This window comes from Delphinus delphis, chromosome 3 (assembly GCF_949987515.2).
Source record: "Delphinus delphis chromosome 3, mDelDel1.2, whole genome shotgun sequence".
NCBI lineage: Eukaryota > Metazoa > Chordata > Mammalia > Artiodactyla > Delphinidae > Delphinus > Delphinus delphis.
In genome coordinates, this window is record NC_082685.1 from 14,135,095 (window position 1) to 14,154,897 (window position 19,803).

General features: G+C 55.1%; 1 protein-coding gene across 4 annotated transcripts in view; it reads right to left on the minus strand.

The window, feature by feature from the left end:
• Positions 1-19,803, minus strand: part of MYO9B (myosin IXB) — an 89,024-nt gene that overhangs the window by 58,270 nt on the left and 10,951 nt on the right. For all 4 annotated transcript variants that reach the window (XM_060008097.1, XM_060008096.1, XM_060008098.1 and 1 more), the window contains exon 2: positions 12,490-13,397. In XM_060008097.1, the coding sequence (XP_059864080.1) occupies positions 12,490-13,341 (852 nt within the window). In that variant the 5' untranslated portion in view covers positions 13,342-13,397. The remainder of the gene's footprint in view (positions 1-12,489; positions 13,398-19,803) is intronic.

A 19,803-nucleotide genomic window follows, 5' to 3' on the forward strand; every position in this document is an offset into this window, starting at 1 on the left:
TCACACCTCCAATAAGCAGCTCTGTCCCTGCAGTGGCTCCTGGATCCACACAGCTCCCTGCAGACTCTGTCCAGAGCCCCAGGCCTGATTTTCAACTGTACATCCTAAAGGCCCCTAAACTAGAGTGGGTTTCTCGGCCTCAGCACTACTGGCACTTGGGGACGTACCATCCTTTGCAGAGGGGCTGTTCTGTGCACTGTAGGATGTTGAAAGCATCCTTGGCCAACCAAAAAAACATCTCCAGACGTTTCCAAATGTCCCCTGATGGCAGAATCACCCCTGGCTAAGAACCGAGCGTAATTCAAAACGATACACGCACCCCTACGTCCATAGCAGCACTATTCACAATAGCCAAAACCTGGAAACAACCTAAATGTCCATTGACAGATGAATGGATAAAGAAGATGTGGTACATACATACAATGGAATACTACTCAGCCATGAAAAAGAAAAAATAATGCCATTTGCAGCAACATGGATGCAACTAGAGATGATCATACTAAGTGAAGTAAGTCAGAAAGAGAAAGAGAAATACCATATGATATCACTTATATGTGGAATCTAAAATATAGCACAAATGAACCTGTCTACAAAACAGAAACAGACTCACAGACATAAAGAACAGACTTGTGGTTGCCAAGGGGGAGGGGGGGGTGGGGGAGGGAGAGGCTGGGAGTTTGGGATCAGCAGATGTAAACTATTATATACAAGATGAATAAACAACAAGGTCCTACTGTAGAGCACAGGGAACTATATTCAATATCCTGTGATAAACCATAAAGGAAAAGAATATGAAAAAAAAGAACGTCTGTATGTGTATAACTGAGTCACCCTGCTGCACAGCAGAGATTGGCATGACATTGTAAATCAACTACACTCCAATTAAAAAAATTTTTTTTTTAAAATTGGCTGCCCTGGAGATCCCTGGCCCCTCAGGAAGGGCTAAGTGGAAGTGTGTAAATACTCACAGGTTGCTGTGACTTACTCTCTATTAAAGGGGTGAGGATACCATCTAGCGTATCCTGATAGCTCACATCATGGAAGGTTTTGGGTCCGGGCGCCTGACCACTGCCAGCGGGTGGCCATTTCCCCCTCCACCCAGGAGGAGCCTGTCTACAGCCATGAGCTGGGGTCGCAGGGCTGGTCAGTGGCTGGGCGGTTGGCCGAGAGCCTTGGGCTTGACCCCTCGGCCTTTCCAAAAGACGGATCACTTCTGGGCCTCAGGTAACTGAGGTCTTGCTGGGCCTGGACTTGGGAACTGGCTGCGGCCAGCAGTGGCTGAATGACACAGAAGGAAACTTCCAGAGGGAAACTCCCCAGTGATGCTGGGGACAGGGCCCTGAAGCCACTCCATCCTGGATAATCGCTAGGAAACAAATAGGCTGCCAGGCGCTGTGGTCACTCGATGCCCGGCTGCATCCCTGCCCCAAACAGTGAGGCAGATGTACCTGATAGATGATGGCCGGACATCCCCACCCACCACCCAGCCCTGGTGCAGCAAAGTGCCCAGAATATTCTGAAAGGGCGGTGGCCATGGCAGGGATGTCCTGGGCCCGGAGCTATGCTTTGCCTTGTAATCAACTCTTTTTGCAAATTCCAAGGAAGCCTTTCTGGTTGCTTAAAATACACCCATAATTTCACTTTTCTCTTAGATGCAATGTTCCCAAAAATATAACTTCCACTTTGGTCTAAAATAGGCTTAGATTACTGCAATGCGTCAGGCTCTGCCCTTTTAGGCAGCAGGCCAGAAAGGCAGCCTCGCGGGTCTGCAGGGCACGGGAGGGGCAGAGAATGCCGGTGGGCCACGGCTTCCAGGTAGCCGTCCCCTCCCTAACGCTTCCAGGGTCCCCTTGATCAAAGGCCTAGGCACTCACGGCTGTAGGGCACCCCAATCCTCTCCACACCCCCAAAGACAACCTCTTACCCTTCTGTACCCCCATCCTGCTCTGGTGTGGCCCTACTTCTCAGCTGCCCAGTCTCTGGGCTATCTGTCACTCTGCCCCCGTTCCCTCCTTCCGATCCATGTGGCGCCTTGTAGCAGCTCCCACCATTTTCCACGTCTTGTAACATCCTTGTGGTGAGCTGGGAACACCCATGCCTGCTAATACGTACTAAGCACCAGGGCTGGCAACACAGCCACCCCAACCCCAGGCTACGAGAAGCCTGCCCTAACGTTCATCTCTCTGGCTGAATTATCCCTCTGCCGTGAGCTCCAGCACATCCTCCTGGGCACACATCTGGCACCCCAGACGGTAGCTTCCTCCAGGGGTGCTGTGGCCCTGAGTGTGCACCTCTGGCCTGGCCCCATCAGCCCCAGCGAGTTCACGCTGCCTCTCCTGGCAGCTTGTGGAGGGAGGGTCCAGGGGTTGGGGTGGGGAGGGTGGGTCCGGGAGGCATTGGGGTCTTGCTTGGTGTCCTCGTCCTACTGTGCCCCGGCAGACCGTGTTGCCCTGCAGGCAGGATGCAGGTGGTCTTAGGGCCCAGGGTGCGGCTGGAAACCCTTCGAGGGCCCCTCCTGGATATGCGAGATTGGGAGGGGCCCACACACAGGTCCCACTACCCCCAGCCAGAGCTCACACACCTTGGCTGCACAAGCGCTCCCAGCTGCCTGTGGAACAAAGAGCGCTCGAGCAGGAGAGGGAGAGCTGAAAGGTGAACTTATGAGATGAACTTCTGGGACATCTACATCCAAGTCCCTCTTTTCTGACCCCTCAAGACCGCTTTCAGACTCCCCTGTAGATAGATGTATATTTATGAATATAGGAACACACATGTGGCACAGACCAACACAGAAAATTTGAGCTGGTGACAGGAGCCATCTGGAACGCGGGTGGGAACCTGGTTTCCTTATGTTTGGGAAGGGAGAGCAGAGCAGAAGACAGAAGTGGGCACAGAGAAAGTAACTGGAATGTTCTAGCATGTTCCATGTGCACAAAGTACAAGGGGTCGGCAAACCTTTCCTGTAATGGGCCAGGGGTTCAATATTTTTGGCTCTGGGGGCCATACAGTGTCTCTGTCACAACTGCCCCACTCTGCCTTGAGAGCCACCACAGACAATATGTAAATGAGCAGGTGTGGCTGAGTATTAATAAAACTTTATGCGTAGAACCAAGCAGATGTAACCTGTGGGCTGTAGTGGGCCAATCCCCGGTACACGCAAAAAGAAATTATACTTCCAATAGGGGAAAAGATACTAAAAAAACCAACCGTTATCTGAACAAAGCAAAGCAAGGCGCCAAGGTGCAACCAAAAGCTTTAACAAAATAATGTCACGATTTTACGCAAGTGGGTGGATCACCACGCATGTTCCCCGGCAGCAGAAACCACCATGGCAGCCCTGGTTTGTTTCCTGTTGGGGAGACACTTAAAGAAGAGCTGAACCACAGTGAGCACCTGGCGTGAGGTTCAGAAAGTCACCCCGCAGGAGGACGGGGTGGAGGGGATGACAAAATTCCCGTGCGTAGGGACCAGCACGAACTGCACCCAAAATCCACTACAGCTCTTTCATGACGTTCGCCTGCGAGAAAACCCGCAGGGAGTGCGTGACTTCTCAGCTCTGGGTGTTACCACGTGAGTGACTGCTTTTTTTTTTTTTTTGAGCAGCTTTTCGAATAACACTTGAAGACTTCGCCCCAAGTGTGCTTGGAAGACCAGACTTGGATGGAAAACCTGACCCTTGCATCCAAGCATACTTTGTTGGTGGTGAGAAAGACGTGAGGTTTCTGGTGGTGGGTGGGCAGTGGCCGTTCTCCTGGCCGTGGCTGGCCACGGGGCAGGAAAAAGCGCCAGCCACCCGCTCCCGGAAATGAAGCAGATCGCCAGCCAGAAACTGCGTCCCCACCCGCCACCCACCCCTTGTCAAGCTGGTGAGACAGAACTGAGCACAGATGGGTTGACGTGGAAGTACAACAGCATGATGTTAACCCCCAAATTTGAACCTATTTGGGTACAGGACACCTGTAACACTGAAATCATTCTTGGCCTGCAGTCGGCCTCAAAATTCTTCTCGACTGGGGTGATTCTGACCCTCAGGGGACACTTGGCGATGCCTGGGGACATTTATAATTGTTCTGACTGAGAGAGGGGGTGCTCCTGGCATCTGGTGGGTGGAGGCCAGGGATGTTGCTTAACACCCCACAGTGCACGGGATGGTCTCCACCCCAGAGAAGGATCTGGCCCCAGGTGTCAGCAGCGTGGAAGCACAGCCTTGGCCCCTCTGTGTTTCTGTCTGCAAGGCCTGAAGCTGACCCCACACGAGGCCTCATTCACCCTGTCATCCTCCGTGGGATCGGCCCTCCTGCTGTCCCCCTCCTACCCTGGATTCCAGCCTCAGCTCTTGCCCGCCCTCGGGCTGCTCTGCCAAACCAGGGCCCCCCAACGACTTCCCCAAACATCCTGGGGAAGCCACTTGGGGCACAGAAGCAGCCGGAAATTCGATTCCTCCCTCCCTGCAGCTGCCCTGGTGGGACAGCCCTCCAAGGCTCTCAGTGATCCGCCTTCAGGCCCCACGGCATCCTCTCCTCCATCCTCGCCTGTCTCCCTCTAACGCTCATTCTCCCGGGAGCCCACCCTGGCCTGGCTCTCACTCCCCTCCTACCCCTGCATAGATTGTTGACTCTGATGTTCACAGTGCCGACCTTCCAGCCACCCGGCCTCGAGAACAGCCCAGGTCCAGCCGAGCCTTGACCACTGGCTGGGGGTTGGGGGATGTCTGGCTGGCACGTCTCTCCCTGGAGCACCCCAGGCTGCTGCCTCAGATCTCCCGAGCCTAATCCCACTGCCTCCCCACCCAGCTGCCTGCTGACGCCCAACTTTCCCATCAACAGACCAGAGAAACACCCCAAAACGCAAAGCAGACACAATCTGGGCCCCTGGGGCCCTAGGACCCTGGAGACGGACAGACAAGCCCCAGATAAAGGTTCCCAGCCCAGATACCCCTCTTGCTGTAAATGCCCCGGCCCCCTTTGTGGGTTCGGCGTGGGGGTAGGGGTGCGACATCCGTAACTTGCCTCCTTCTGACCCGATCCAGAGCCTCCTCCCTGCCGGGGCCCATGCCCCCAGAATGGTCCCCAGAGGCCTGTCCGTGGCCCCATGCCCTTTTCTCAACATTCACTCCTCCCGGCAAACTTACCTCCTCCCGTAGCTAATGAGCAAGGCTGGGAGGTGCCCCAGCTCGCCGCTTGCTCCTGCGTGACTGGACAACCTCTAAGGCCTGACAAGGCTGGGGTCAAGGGGGTCTTTGTGCTGCCGGCGCATTCCTTGGATGAAGCACCCCAGACCGCAGTCCTCGCAAGCGTCCGGGGAGCAGATCCCGACAGCGCTGTGCAGCCAGCTCTGAGCCCGCCTCCTTCTCCCCCCTGGACTCTGTCTGCTCTGATCTGATACCTCGGCTCGGGGAGCCCGCTCTGCTTTCTGAGGCTTTGAGTGGCTTGCGCCACACATTCCCTTCTCACCGCTCCCGAATGCCAGCCCCCTCCTGGCCACCAGCCTCTTCGCAGGTGTGACAGCCCCATGTAGATGGATGACACAGATGGACGAACCTAGGTGTGTCTGCCCGCCCCCGGCCAGCCCTCGGCACGCCCGGGGGGCCCCCCGCACACCTGGAGCAGGCTGCTGGCCAGGGCTCCGCTCTCCTCCCCGGCTCAGCTCAAGAGTCTCCAGTGGGATCACCTCCACTTCCGCCCCACACCCTCCACCCTCCCGTTGTTGACAGAGGGGGACACTGATGGGGGGGACGCTGGCCTGGCTGGGGCAGGGAGGGGGTCAGGACTGAGGAGAAAACTCAACTGCAGAGTCAGCGATACAAAGGATTGAAATCCTGAGAAAACTGGTGAGAGGTAAAAAAAAATGTGGTCTTATCCATACAGTGGACTATTAGCCAGAAGAAGGAATGAAGCATTGACACACGCTACAGTGTGCATAAACCTGGAGAAAAACCAAGCTGAGTGCCAGGAGCCAGACACAAAAGGCCACATCTTGTGTGATCCCATGAAATGTCCAGAACAGGCAAACCCACAGAGGCAGAAAGAAGACCAGTGGTTGTCAGGGGCAGGGGGAGGGGCGACGGGGAACGACTGCTAATGGGGTCTCCTTTTGAGGGTGATGAAAACGTTCTGGAACTAGATAGAGGTGAAGGTTGCACAACACTGTGGATCTGCTAAAAAATACTGAATTGTTCATTCGAAATGGGTGAATTATACCTCAACAAAGCTCTTAAACAGAAAACCTAACTGCAGAGGCACACCCCTGGTTCTGGAACCTTGTGTCACACCGGTTGAGTGGCTTTGCCCGTGTGTCCCCAGTGACGGGCAGAGACTGGCCCATCCTCATCCTGTGGGAGGGAAAGACATGTTCTGGGTAGATGTCCCTGCGGGTAAAGGTCAAGGTGAATGATGGCATGTTGGTTCAGGGTGACCTGCTCGGGTAGGCCGGCCAGTGCTGACAGAGGGTAGTGGGAACAGACCCAGTGGCCTGAGGGGTGGGCGGAGACTGGGCGAGCCTGGGGTCATGTGACACTGGGTCTGTGGGGCCCTCAGTGGGGACTGGTGCTCAGGACCAAGGCCGGCACACATCCCAGTCCCAGGACAGGCTCCTTCAGGGCCCCCGAGGTGGGTCAGGGGCAGCAGAGAGCTCCAGGACACCCTCGGTCCCACGCCTTGCTGTCCTGGTCGCCAGCCTCCTATGGGTATGCCAGGCAGCTTGGGGGGGCCACTATCTCCCAGCCTTCTCTCTCTGCGTGGGCCAGGCCACAGCAGCTACATGGAGGTCCCGAAACCTCGGCCTCTGGCCGCTTGGGAAAATGGCCCGGCCAGCAAGGATCCTCGTTTCATTTCTGCTTTCGAAATTAAAACCCTGTGCGCGTTGGCAAATGTCAGTGGCGTGTGTTACAGTTCAGGAAGGACAGAGAGAACACTGGCCTAAGCATCCTCCACCCTCAGCCCTGATGCCGAGGCAGAGGGGCACGTCCTGGGCGGGCCTTGTGGCCAGCCCGGTGGCTGATGCCGGGGCAGCTGCATCACAATGTCGCCAGGTTCTCAGAGGGCGCCCGGCACGGGTAACGGACCCCAGACTGCGCTGCCCTGGTGAGCCTGCCTTCTGCACCTTCAGTATTTCTGACCTAAGGCAACACTCCTGCACAAATGTCGCGTTTCTGGGGGCGGTTCAGGGGGCAGGCTGCAGGGTGGCCGAGTGACACCGTGTGAAACAGTGACAGTAACAGTTAACTGCAGTGGGCGGGCAGATCAGCTGATTGGAACCGGCTTTCCACAGTGCCGCCTTCCTGTTTTCTGGTCAGAATTGCACAGCAAGTTTGCAACCCCTGCCTGGGGGGGCGCCCGGCGACACCCAAACCTCAAAACAACTCAACTTCTCCTTTCAGGGAGCTGAGAAAAAGTCCCGATAGGTTTCCTGCGGCCCCAGCCGAGCTGAGAGAGGAAATCTTTTACGAAGGCGCAGAGGGGTACCGTGAACTTAGGCTCAGGCTGGGTTCTAACGGTGGTCTGGCTGTGGCTGCCTGCAGTGTCGCCTGGGGTACCCACACTGTACTGGGTCGACTTGTGTCCCTCAAAAAGATATGTCCAAGTCCTGATCTCTGGAACCTGTGAGTGGGACCTTCTTTGGAAATAGGGTCTTTGCAGATGGAATTAAAGTAAGGATCTTGAGGTGAGATCATCTTGGATTTGGGGTAGGCCCTAAATCCAATGACGGTGTTCTTGTAAGAGAAAGGAGATTCGAGATACAGAGGCAGATGGGGAGAAGGCCATATGGACACAGAGACAGAGCCTGGAGTGATGAGGCCACAAGCCAAGGAATGCCAAAGGGTTGCTGGCAGCCACCAGAAACCAGGAGAGGGACACGGGATGGATTCTCCGTCGGAGCCTCCAGAAGGAGCCAGCCCTGCCTACACCTTGATTTCAGACTTCCGGCCCCCAGAACTGTGAGGGAATAAACTCCTGCTGTTTTAAGCCCTCCACCTCCACCCTCTCCCATTGACAGTACTCTGTGATGGCAGCCCCAGGACATTTGCACACCAGCACACCTCTCTGGGGCTCTGTTTTCTCGTCTTTAAAATGAGCAGAGCTGTTGTGAGTCCTCAGAGAGATGATGGATGAAGACTGTGGCACCCAAAGCCTGACACACAGTGGGCCCAAAGGCACGGTAGCTAATTATTCCTGTTGTTAGAAAGTAACTCTCAAGTGAGCTCAGAATGCTTGGGACTTACTTACGGACAATTTCTAAACCATCAACACTTGAAAGAAACGGTGACTGGGTCTTGTGGGATTACAAGCTGTGACTAAGGCAGCTGTTCTCACCCAGGGGAGATTCTACTCCCAGGGGACACTTGGTGATGTCTGGGGACATTTTTCGGTTGTTGCCACTGGGGGGAGGGGATGCTACTGGCATCGGGTTGGTGGAGGCCCACAGCGTACGTGATGGCCCCCAGCCCAGAGACTGACCCGGCCCCAGACGTCAGTGGTGCTCTGGCTGCAAAGCCTGGCTCTAAACTAAAACAACCTTCTCCCTTTTCCAAATGGTCGCCTCAGGAAGCACATTTATGGCTGTGACGTGGATCTGGCTCAAGCCTGTTTTGGAAGCTGGCATGGGCACCGCCCTCCAGCAGCTCCTAACCCCTGGGGAAATTTGGCCTTGCCGGCTCACACTGCTGAGGCTCGAGGGAGGCAGCCGGGCAAGGTCAGAGGCATCTGACTCACGAGGTGCAGACACCCGCCACGGAGGTGACTAACGGCCCTCGTAGAATGTGCCAGAATCCTTCGGGGCAACGGCAGGGGAGGAGCATGGAGGCCAGCAGGAGGACGGATGGGCCCCCAGGATCACCAGTGGCGGCCCTTGGGGAAGAAGATACAAGACACGTCCAGCTGTCACTCGGCGGGGGACTGCTGCGGGCTGACTTGTGTCCCCCCCGCAAAAGGTTCGTCTATATTGACCTGACGCTGGAACCTGTGAACGTGGCCTGATGTGGAAATGGGTCTTTGCTGACGTAATTAGTTAGGATGAGGTCATCCTGGATTGGGGCGGCCGCTAAAACCAATGATGACTGGCGTCTTTACAGGAAGAGAAGGCAATATGATGACAGAGGCTGGGATTGGAGCGACACAAGCCAAGGAGCGCCCGCCTGGAGCCCCCAGAAGTGGGAAGAGGCAAGAGAGCATCTGCCCCTAGAGCCTTCGGAGGGAGTGTGGCCCGGCCCACACCTAGACTTCAGACTTCAGGCCTCCAGAACTGAGAGAGAGTAAATCCCTCTTTTGCCGCCACCCAGTCTGTGGTACTTTGTTAGGGCAGAGCCAGGAACCTCATCCCGGTGCCCTGGATGGTCCTCAGCTAGAAAAGGAAGCTGCACCGCGGGGCCAAACCTGCCTCCTCGCTGTGTTGCACTGAAACCTTGGGGCTCGGCATCTTCATCAAACCTTGTCACACCCACCCGCGTGCCCGGTTCTGTGAGGGATGAAGGGCCCACTTGGCAAAATGCCCCACTCGGTAAATGCTGGGTCCGTCCTCTCGTTCCTGTCTCCGATTTCTAAAGTCACTCAGTGCCTGCATTGTTTTATCCCGTCATAGAGCACCTGTTACGGGCCCCAGCCATTGCTGGGAGGACAGTGGGGCCATTGGTGGTTTCACGGCAGCTGAGTTCCAGAGCTGGGATGGAGCCAGATTGAACCTGGGACACCCTCCGTAGCTCCCATATCACACAGTGCCCACCCCATGATCCTGCAAGGCCCTGAATGATCTGCTGTCACCTCCATGTCCCCATCGCCTCCTGCTCTGCCCCTTGCTCACCTCACTCTGGCTCCTTCCCGTGCCCCCCAGGGCCCCTGACTTTCTTCAACACGCCAGGCACGGTCCAGCCTCCCGGCTTTGTGCACTGGCCGTGTCCCCCTCCCAGACGCCGCATTGCTCACCCCACCCACTTCCGGGCCCCGCTCGGCATCACCTTCTCGCCTCCTGCCCCCTTACCCCTTCTTCTGCGAGCCCGCCCACTGTTCTTATCAGCTCTTAGCTCACAAGCGAGGCCGCTGTTTCTCTTGCTGCCTGCCTCCTTGTCACCAGGCGGCAGCTCCCTGTGGGCAGGCCTCCGTGTCGATTTTGGCCACTGCATAGCCAGTGCCAAGAACGGTGCCTGCAGGCGGAATATTTGCAGAATGAATGGATGATTAGAGGAGGGAACGCATGCAGGGTACACAGCACTGAAGAGAAAAGCGTCCGTTCTGCGGCCGGATCACTAGGTAGTGTTTGAAATGCTTGCGCAAAAAATGACAATGAATCTTTACATTACATGTATAGGAGAAGACAGATATAGGCCGTGCGTGCTGGCACGGGGCCAGGCTGTACAGCCCCAGCTCATTTCTTGCTCATGATCTCAGAGATCGTCAGAGAGGAAGAGGAACTGAAGTGTATTCAGCCGGCACAGCCCAGATGGGATTTCAGTGAATTTCAGTAAGAAGCTGGAGGTCAATGCTTCAGGGAGGGTGGGACCCCTGAACCTACCCCTGCTCCCACCCCACCCCGAGCCCACTCCTCGGACAGAGGGTCTGGGGTCCTGCGGATGGACAGACTGCAGCACATCCAGCAGGTGTTACTCAGCAACATGAAGATATGAGGTCTTGAGCCAAGAAAAGACGCAGAGGAACCTTAGTACTAGTATTTAGTACTAAGTGAAAGAAGCCGGTCTGAAAAGACTACAGACGGTATGATTCCAGCCATCCAGCATCCTGGAAAAGGCAAAACTATGGAAACAGTAAAAGGATCAGTGGTTTCCAGGAGCTGGAGGGAGGGAAGGGGATGAACAGGCAGAACACAGGGGATTTTCAGGGCAGTGGAACCATTCTGTGTGATACTCAGGGTGGATACGTGATATTGTGCATTTGTCCAAACCCGTAGCAGGTGCAACACTGAGTGAATCCTAATGTACACTGTGGACTTCAGTTAATAATGATGTGTCAATACTGGCTCACCAATTGTTTTTGTTTTTGTTTTTAAAAACCTGTTTCAAGAAATAACATGCCTTTTTTTTTTTTTTATTGCGGTACGCGGGCCTCTCACTGTTGTGGCCTCTGCCGTCACGGAGCACAGGCTCCGGACGCGCAGGCTCAGTGGCCATGGCGCGCAGGCCCAGCCGCTCCACGGCACGTGGGATCTTCCCGGACCGGGGCACGAACACGTGTTCCCTGCACTGGCAGGCGGACTCTCAACCACTGCGCCACCAGGGGAGCCCTCACCAATTGTTAACAAATACAACATGTTAATGACAGGGGGAAGAGCAGAAGTGGCAGGAGAATACGGGAACTCTCTGTACTGTCTGTTCAGTATTTCTATAAACCTAAAACTGCTCAAAGAAATAGAGTGATTTATGCCATTATATTTAATAAAATTTAACTATTTAAGTTACATACTTAAAATCATTTAATCACTGCAAAATCTTATTAAAAGCAGAAAGAAAGCAAGCAGAGTCTTAGACCCCAAACCCAGAGGCGCACACCCCGGGCCCATACGCGGCCCTGGCCCTCACCAGGTGACGACCGTTAAGTTAGTTCTGAGACGTGGACGCATCTTGTCCTAAGACCCTGAGAGTGAGTGATCACTGCGATCACTTCCACTGCCCCCATGTCCAGAAGGCTCACCCACAGTGACACATGCGTGACTCCTGTGGGGTCTGGCCAATGGGAACACTGGAGAGGGCGCAGGAAGCTGGGGCATTTCCTCCCCCGCTGACTCTTAGGCACTGCCAAGCAGCCCCTCCTCTAGCCCGTCCCCAGCCCCCAGGTCTGAACTCACCTTGCTGGCTTCCTTCTACCCCACGGTCCCACTCCCTGCCAGAAACACCCCACAGTGAACTATTCAGTTTGGACACGCCATCCTTTTCTTTCTGGGACCCGGAGTGCAGACTGCCACCCCTCCAGACGTTGGGAGTACGTTAAGAGGACATCAAGGCATTGATCAGGCCTTGTTATTTTCTCTATTCTGATGTTTTGACACCTGGGGTCTGGCTGACCCTGGAGGGACTGCCCCCGCCAGGGCTGGCCGAGTCCTAGAGAAAGCAAAGGACTCTCCTACCAACACGCCTTCCGAATACAAACCAACCATTTCAGAGCCTACACCGCCCCCCACCATTATCACGTTCTCACACTCAGGGCTACTCTCTCCCTGCCCTGATTACCGCAGGGCCAAGTACCAGACAACCAGGGCAGCCTTTATGCTCCCAAACTCTGAAATTATTCAAACTAGGCACCCTAAGCCTGCTTACCCTGCCTCACCGGACCCTTCCCGTGAAAACCACGACAGACTCCTGCCTACACCCTCCCCTGGCTCCTGCTGCCTCCTGCTGAGCCCTGGTGCCTCCCTGTGTGGCCCTGCATGGAATGCCAAGCCTCCTGTTTCTGGAAAACGTGAGTATAACTGTTTCCTCCATGGCCGTCATCTGAACGAGAACCAAACCCAGGCGTGAAGGCCCCTCCGCCGAGCAGTCCCGCTCACCTCCAGCACCGGACCAGCACCGAGGATGGTCCTCTCGACGCCGCTGGCGTAGCCCTTCTGGCTCAGGGCGGTGAGGCAGTGGATCAGGAAGTTGGTGCTCTGCGTCTTGCCGGAGCCGCTCTCGCCTGAGATGACGATGCACTGGTTGACGTGCTTCCGGAGCATGGCGTAGTAGGCGACGTCGGCCAGCGCGAACACGTGTGGCTCCAGCTTGCCCAGCTGCTGGTTCTCGTACATCTTCACGTACTTGGGGTTGTAGATGGGGAGGAACTTGAAGGGGTTGACGGCCACGAGGATGCTCCCGGCATACGTGTAGATCTTCTGCTGCAGGAAGCGGTGTTTGAGGTTCTTCAGGAGGTTCTCCTCGGTCAGTTCAGGGAGGTTGCACAGGTCATCAAAGTCCGCCTGCGGCCGAGGCAGGAGGCCACGCTCCACCAGGCGCCGGGTGGCCGTGGCCTGGGACACGAGCTGCATGTGCACGTACTTGATGGTCCCGTCTGCGTTGCGCTCCTGCAGCAGGAAGTAGTAGCCGTCCTCCTGGGGGTGCTCGTCCTGCGCCCGCCGTGGCCACAGCAGCACACGGTGTACAGGCGAGTCGTTGGCATCCAGCACCCACTCCTCCCCGCCCGTCTCCTTGACCTCCACCAGCACGTAGCGCTTGCTGCCGTCCAGCTGCAGGCTGGCGATGGCGTCCTGGATGACGTCGGATGTGGTGCTGTCCTTGGTGGCTGTCACGCGGCACGAGGCCTGGCACGGGGTCTGGCTCTCGCTGGTGGCCAGCTGCGGGTAGATGTGCAGGTGGTAGGCCGCCTGCCCCCGGTGGCCGGAGCTGCCCGCCTCTTTCACACTCATCCTGCCGGCGGCCTGGCCTCAGCATGCCTCCCGGGCTCGGGGCGCGCGTCCTGGAGCTGGAAGGGAAGAGGGTGGCAAAATCAGAAGGGCGGAGGTGGGGGTGGGGGGACACTGACATTCACCTCTGGACAGAGACAGCCTCAGGCCCATGGCCTGACTCCGTGGGCTCTCTTGAAAAGCCAGAAGGGCCGAAGAGCCTTATCTGTCCTTAAACGTGACACTCACCTAAGGTCTGTAGCTCCTGCAGAGCGACATTGCCAGGCCCCTCCTGCCAAGATCAAACCCTTCCCCTGGAGTCTGCTCCGTCCCAGGCCCCGTCCCTCCCCACCAGCCTCTCAACCCTCAAGTCCAATGGCCACAACCATCTCAGAGCTCAGCCCTTCCTGGACTCGCCTCTCTTGACAAAACCTCCCCTGGCAGATCCCTAAGTGGATGAAGACGCGGCCCCATGGGCCTTGGTTATGTCCCCAAAACACATGAGGAAGGTTGCGAGAGGAAGGTTGGGATGAGCAAGACTGAACCTGCTCCGAAACTCAGGGACCTTGAAACCCCCGGGTACCTGAAACCCCACTGAGGAGGATGAACTCAGGGAGGGCCCCCAAAAACTCGCTCGAGAGAACTGCTCAGAGTGCATTTGCTTCCAGAACCCACAACCCCATTCCAATCATGACAAGAACATCAGCCCCAAATTGGGGGCATCCTGTGGGACGCCCGGCAGTCCTCGCCAAGACTGTGAAGGTCATGAGCAACAAGGAAAGACCAAGGAGTCATCCCAGGCAGAGGAAACTGGGGAGACATGATGACTCAATGCAACAGGGTTCCCTGGACAAAATGCATTTGCTCCTAAAGACATTTCGAGAAAGAGAGAAAAGGCAGCCAGTCCTGGCAACAGCTCATTTTGTGTCTTGGTGCAAAAGGCAGAAAGGCAGTGTGGGTCACGTGGGGGCCCACTGTGTGCCACCCAAGCGTGACTGAAGATAAAAAGATGAACGAGACCTTGGCTCAAAGCCCAGCGGGAGAAGCTAATATGCAAACAAATGTGAGAGAACATCAACCATGAGCGTGAGAAGTTACTGTTCCCAAGAGCCAGAGAAGGCTTTAGGGGAATGGTAACATCTAAGAGGGGTTCTGAGGGATGAAGAGGAGTTCACAACGAAGCTCTGCCCATTCATGTACATACTGTCCACAGCTGTCTTCGTTATATCAGCATAAGTGAATAGTCACAACACAGATTAGTAACCTTAAGACCTGGAAAGTTGAACGTACTTATTTTCCAGTCTTTTGTAGAAACAGTATGCAGACCTCTGCCCTGGACAGAAGCATGACTCAGAGGCTGAGATGATCTGGGTTCTGGGAAACTGAGTCCCACAGCAGTGTTAGGAGGGTGGGGGATGGGTGAGGCTGAACAAAACCAGACATTATGAAGCTGCTACAAACAGGTAGGTAGGTAGTGGCAACAGGTAGGAAGGTTGGGGGAGATGGGAGTATTTAATTTTCTAAACTTTCCTCCAAATTATTAAGTAACTTTGGTATATTTCCTTCCAGTTTAATAGATGTTACATGTTTTAATAAAACCTGAATTGCTCTTAATGTGGTATGTTGGTACAGATGAACATTTCTCCGTGCCATGAAATACGCTTTGAAACATGATTTCTGAGTCCTTGGACGCACATCTTCGTGTCCAAGTCTGAGCACTTCCTTGGGATCAGTTCGCTCATGTAGAATTAGCAGATAAATGGATGTGAACGTTGATAAGTGTCTTTTTTCAAAAAGCCACAGTATCCTGCAGAAAAATTCTATGAAACGGTGGGGCTCATCTACTCTGGAAACACTCCGGCAGTTTCTTTAAAAGTTAATTATATACCTAGCATGTGACCCCCTCCTAGGAGTCACTCCTAGGACTTAAGAGAAATGAAGCAGATGTTCATACAGAGATTGTACATGAATGTTCTTTTTTTCTATAATTAATTAATTTATGGCTGTGTTGGGTCTTTGTTGCTGCACGCGGGCTTTCTCTAGTTGCGGTGAGAGGGGGCTACTCTTTGTTGCGGTGCGCGGGCTTCTCATTGTGGCGGCTTCTCTTGTTGTGGAGCACGGGCTCTAGGCGCGCGGGCTTCAGTAGTTGTGGCTCACGGGCTCTAGAGCGCAGGCTCAGTAGTTACGGTGCACGGGCTCAGTTGGTCTGCGGCACCTGGGATCTTCCTGGACCAGGGATCGAACCCGTGTCCCCTGCATTGGCAGGCGGATTCTTAACCACTGCACCACCAGGGAAGTCCCTACATGAATGTTCTTAATGGCATTGTTTCTAAAAGTCCCAGACTAGCAACAACCTGAACGTACACAAACCAGTGAATGGACGAATAAACCACCATACAATGGAACATGACTCAGCTGTGAGAAGGGACACAATACAAACGTCACAACAGCATGGAACAACATGGAACAATCTCAGAATCTGTGTGCTGAGTGAAAGACAGAAGGCGAAAAAGAGTACCTATAGACCCAGCAATTCCACTCCTAGGTATGGACCCAAAAGACTTAAAGACAGGGATTCAAACAGATACTTGGACACACACGTTCACAGCAACCCTATTCACAATAGCCAAAAGGTGGAAACAACCCAAATTTCCATCAGCTGATGAATGGATGAACAGAATGTGGTCTATCTACAGAATGGAATGTTACTGATTCATGCTACAATGTGGATGAACTCTGAAAACATTATGCTGAATGAAAGAAGACAGAGACCAAAGGCCACATGTTGTATGAGCCCATTTATATGAAACGTCCAGGACAGGCAAATCCATAGAAATAGAAAGTAGACCAGTGGTTCCCAGGGTCTGGGAAGTGAAGAGGCGGGGGAATGGGGAGAGACTCCTGATGGACACAGGGTTTCCTTTTGGGGTGATGGAAAAGTTCTGGAGCTAGATAGAGGTGATGCTTGCAAAACATTACAAATATGCTAAATACCACTGAATTGTTCACTTTAAGTGGGTAATTTAATATTATATAAATTTCATCTCAATAAAATTTTCAAGAGTACATATTATATGATTCCACATACAGGTGACCCCTGAACAACATGGGTTTGAATTCTGTGGGTTCACTTATATGCAGATTTTTTTCACTAAATATGTACTTTAGTATGACATAATCTGTGGTTGGTTGAACCCCAGGATGGAGAGCCACAGATATGGAGAGCCAACTGCAAAGTTATACACGGATTTTTTTTTTTAATATTTATTTATTTGGCTGCGACTGGTCTTAGCTGCTGCACACAGGATCTTTTTTTTTTTTTTTTTTCCAATTGCGGCTTGTGGGATCTTTTTTAGTTGCGGCATGCGGGCTCTTAGTTGGCACGCAGGATCTAGTTCCCTGACCAGGGATCGATCCCGGGCCCCGTGCAATGGGAGCTATGGAGTCTTAACCGCTGGACCACCAGGGAAGTCCTTATACATGGATTTTTGAATATTTTGATTTTGTATATGAAGGTCAGCGTCCTCAACCCCTGCGTTGTTCAAGGGTCAACTGTACGTAAATTTCTAAAAAGTGTAAATTAATTAGAGACAGAAAACTGATTGTTGGCCGCTTGGAGGAGGGGGCCAGGGCGGGAGGACAAAGGGGTCAGGGAGATTTTTGGGGTGATGGATGTGCTCACTATCTTGATCGTGGTCGTGGGCTCCTGGGCGCTTGCATGTGTCACAACTCATCCAATCACACACTTCAAATAAGCGCCATTTATAGTGTACTGATTACACCCAATAAAGCTGTTTAAAACAAAGAATGTGGATTATGAAAGGACCGAATTCCCCAGGAGTGCAACTTTTTTTTTTTTTTTGCTGTACGCGGGCCTCTCACTGTTGTGGCCTCTCCCATTGCGGAGCACAGGCTCCGGACGCGCAGGCCCAGCGGCCACGGCTCACGGGCCCAGCCGCTCTGCGGCATGTGGGATCTTCCCGGACCGGGGCACGAACCCGTGTCCCCTGCATCGGCAGGCAGACTCTCAACCACTGCGCCTCCAGGGAAGCCCATTTTCTAACATTTTAAGAACAAACACATGCCGCGGAGTGCAACTTTTAAAAACCTCTTGCTTTCTTTTCAAAATGCCCAATCCTCGAGCCCAGCCACCGAGTTCCTCGGATGCCACTGCAGGGAAACAGCTGGGAGTCTATGAACTTGTCTGTGTTCAGAGGTGCCAGGTGGTGCTGCCCACCTGACCGTCCCCCGGAAACTATGAGAGCTAACTGCAGGACGTTCCTGGGCAGCCCCACAAGGCTGTGGAGGGTGGGTAGTTTATGCGCTTCCAAGCCTGGTGAGAGAGGCAGGAGCCCAAACTGTAGATCTGCACCTTAATCAGGGCCACATGAACGCACGTGTGAGCTTGTGAACATACATGTACGAATGTGAGCACACGTGCAGACACAGACACGCGTGATTGAATGCACACTCTCACACGACCGTGCTCACACATGCACACACACAAACATGGACACACATGCACAAACAGAATTTCATTTGAACACACCCACACTCACATGCGTGCACACACACACACACGCGCGCGCGCAGACCCAGGGCTTCAGGCAGAGCCTGAACCTCTGTGACACGCACTCGTGGAGACACGGCTCACGAGCGCCACAACTTCTGGGGGCACGTTCCAGCTCAAGGACCAGGGGTTTTGGATGGTCTCACGCCCAAGCTGCCTGGATGCAGGCAGCACAAAGGTCACAGGGATGCGCCTGCTTTCTCCTCCCAGCAGACACCGAGCTGGCTGAGCGAGAAGCCATCAGGGCCCAACCACGTGATCTTGCTCAAGGGAGCCTCTGTCACCTGCCCTGACAAGGGTCTGGTTGACGCTGGGACAGGCTGAAGGCTGTATGGCCCGCTGAGCTCTGTGCTGCCCCACATCCTCCAGGGCTCGCTGATCATGAGGCAGCCTCGGAGCCCACGGGGGACTTTTACAGCTCTGGGCCCCTTGGTGGGAGGAGCAGGGGACTCCATACTCTTGAGACTGGGGGCCATGGGGGCAGTCACAGGTCCAGCCAGTACACACCCCACCCCCAGGCCAGGAGGAAGTACTAATAGATAAGCCTTGCTCAAGGGGTCTGCTGACTGGGCCGGCCAAAGAGAAGGGGTGAGGCAGGGTGGACACCAGCTGGGGGCCCTCACAGGAGTCCCCGCAGGGCCCACCTGACCCACCCTGCAGCAGCTGCCCCTCCAGCCGTCATAGCCCACGTAGGCCCACCACATCTGCATCCTGGGAAACTCCACCCCTGCACCTGCCCGTGGGGCCCTCCCCACGCCCAGCCAGCCTCACCAGGTCCTGCTCCCCAGGGAGCCTGCACTCTCCTCTCAGAGCGGCTCCCTTTTCCCCCTTCCCGGGCGGGGGGGACCCTCCCACCCTCCCACTGAAATAGCTCATGGGCCTGAACACCAGAGACACTAGTAAATCCTTCTCCAGCCCAGGGTCGAGTTCCCTCCTGGCTTCCACGCAGCCTGGAGCTGGTCCTTCCTGCTCGCAGCCGTCCCTCGGTCCGCTATGCCCCCATGCAGTAGAAACCACTGCTCCCCTCTCCAGAGACGCCACCCAGCTCCTGCCAATCATGCCTTTCCTGGTCCTGCTCACTTGCTCTGCAGCCGTGGGGATCAGGTGTCACCTGGACCTGCCCCTGGAGCCCATCCACTCTGTTGCACTCCCCCATCAGGGGCTAAGCTCGTGCCCAGGGACGCCCACCCCACCTCCAGCCCCAAACACCCAGGGGGTTTGCTCCCTGCTCCTCCCACTGACCACATCCTGTCTGCTGTCCCTAGAACAGCCTTCTCTTCTCACCAGGAGGTCAGGAGGGCCCCTGAGGGACCCTTGTCTCCATCCTCTGGGCCATTGCAGGGCAGCGCCTGGAAGCATTGGTCTAGGTGTGAGTGTCCCAACACAGGGCCCCTCGGGGACGCCCTCTGGCCAGCGCTCAGCCCCTGGCCATCAAGGCCCATATAGCACAGCCCCCCGCTGGTAGACTGGCTGCTGCAGAGAGCAGTTCTTGGACGTACTCTGGCTGTTCCCCACCCAGCCAGGCCCAGGCTTGCAGGCCCCCTCCAGCCACGGAGAAGCTGCCCAAAGCCTCCAACCCACAGGGGGAAGTCTGCTTCCCCCAGCCCGGGCTGCATTCCCATGAGACACCGACCAGGCCATCACCACGGGTCTGGCACCCTGCCCTCCCCTTCCCTCCCCTGCATCTCAGACGGGGGCCGGCCCCACACTGCTGCCTCCTTCCAGTGCCATCCGTGTCCCCTGTCCTCGTCCTCAGGTTGGAATGCCCCTCGGACCCCTCAGCCAGATCCCAGGCAGCTCTGTTCCCAATGCGGATGCGCCCTCTTAGACCCAGAGACTCCTCATTCCACACGTGGCACCACCTGAACCTGAACACTGGGCTGATCTGATCCGCTCTACATCCTCACTACGAAGGC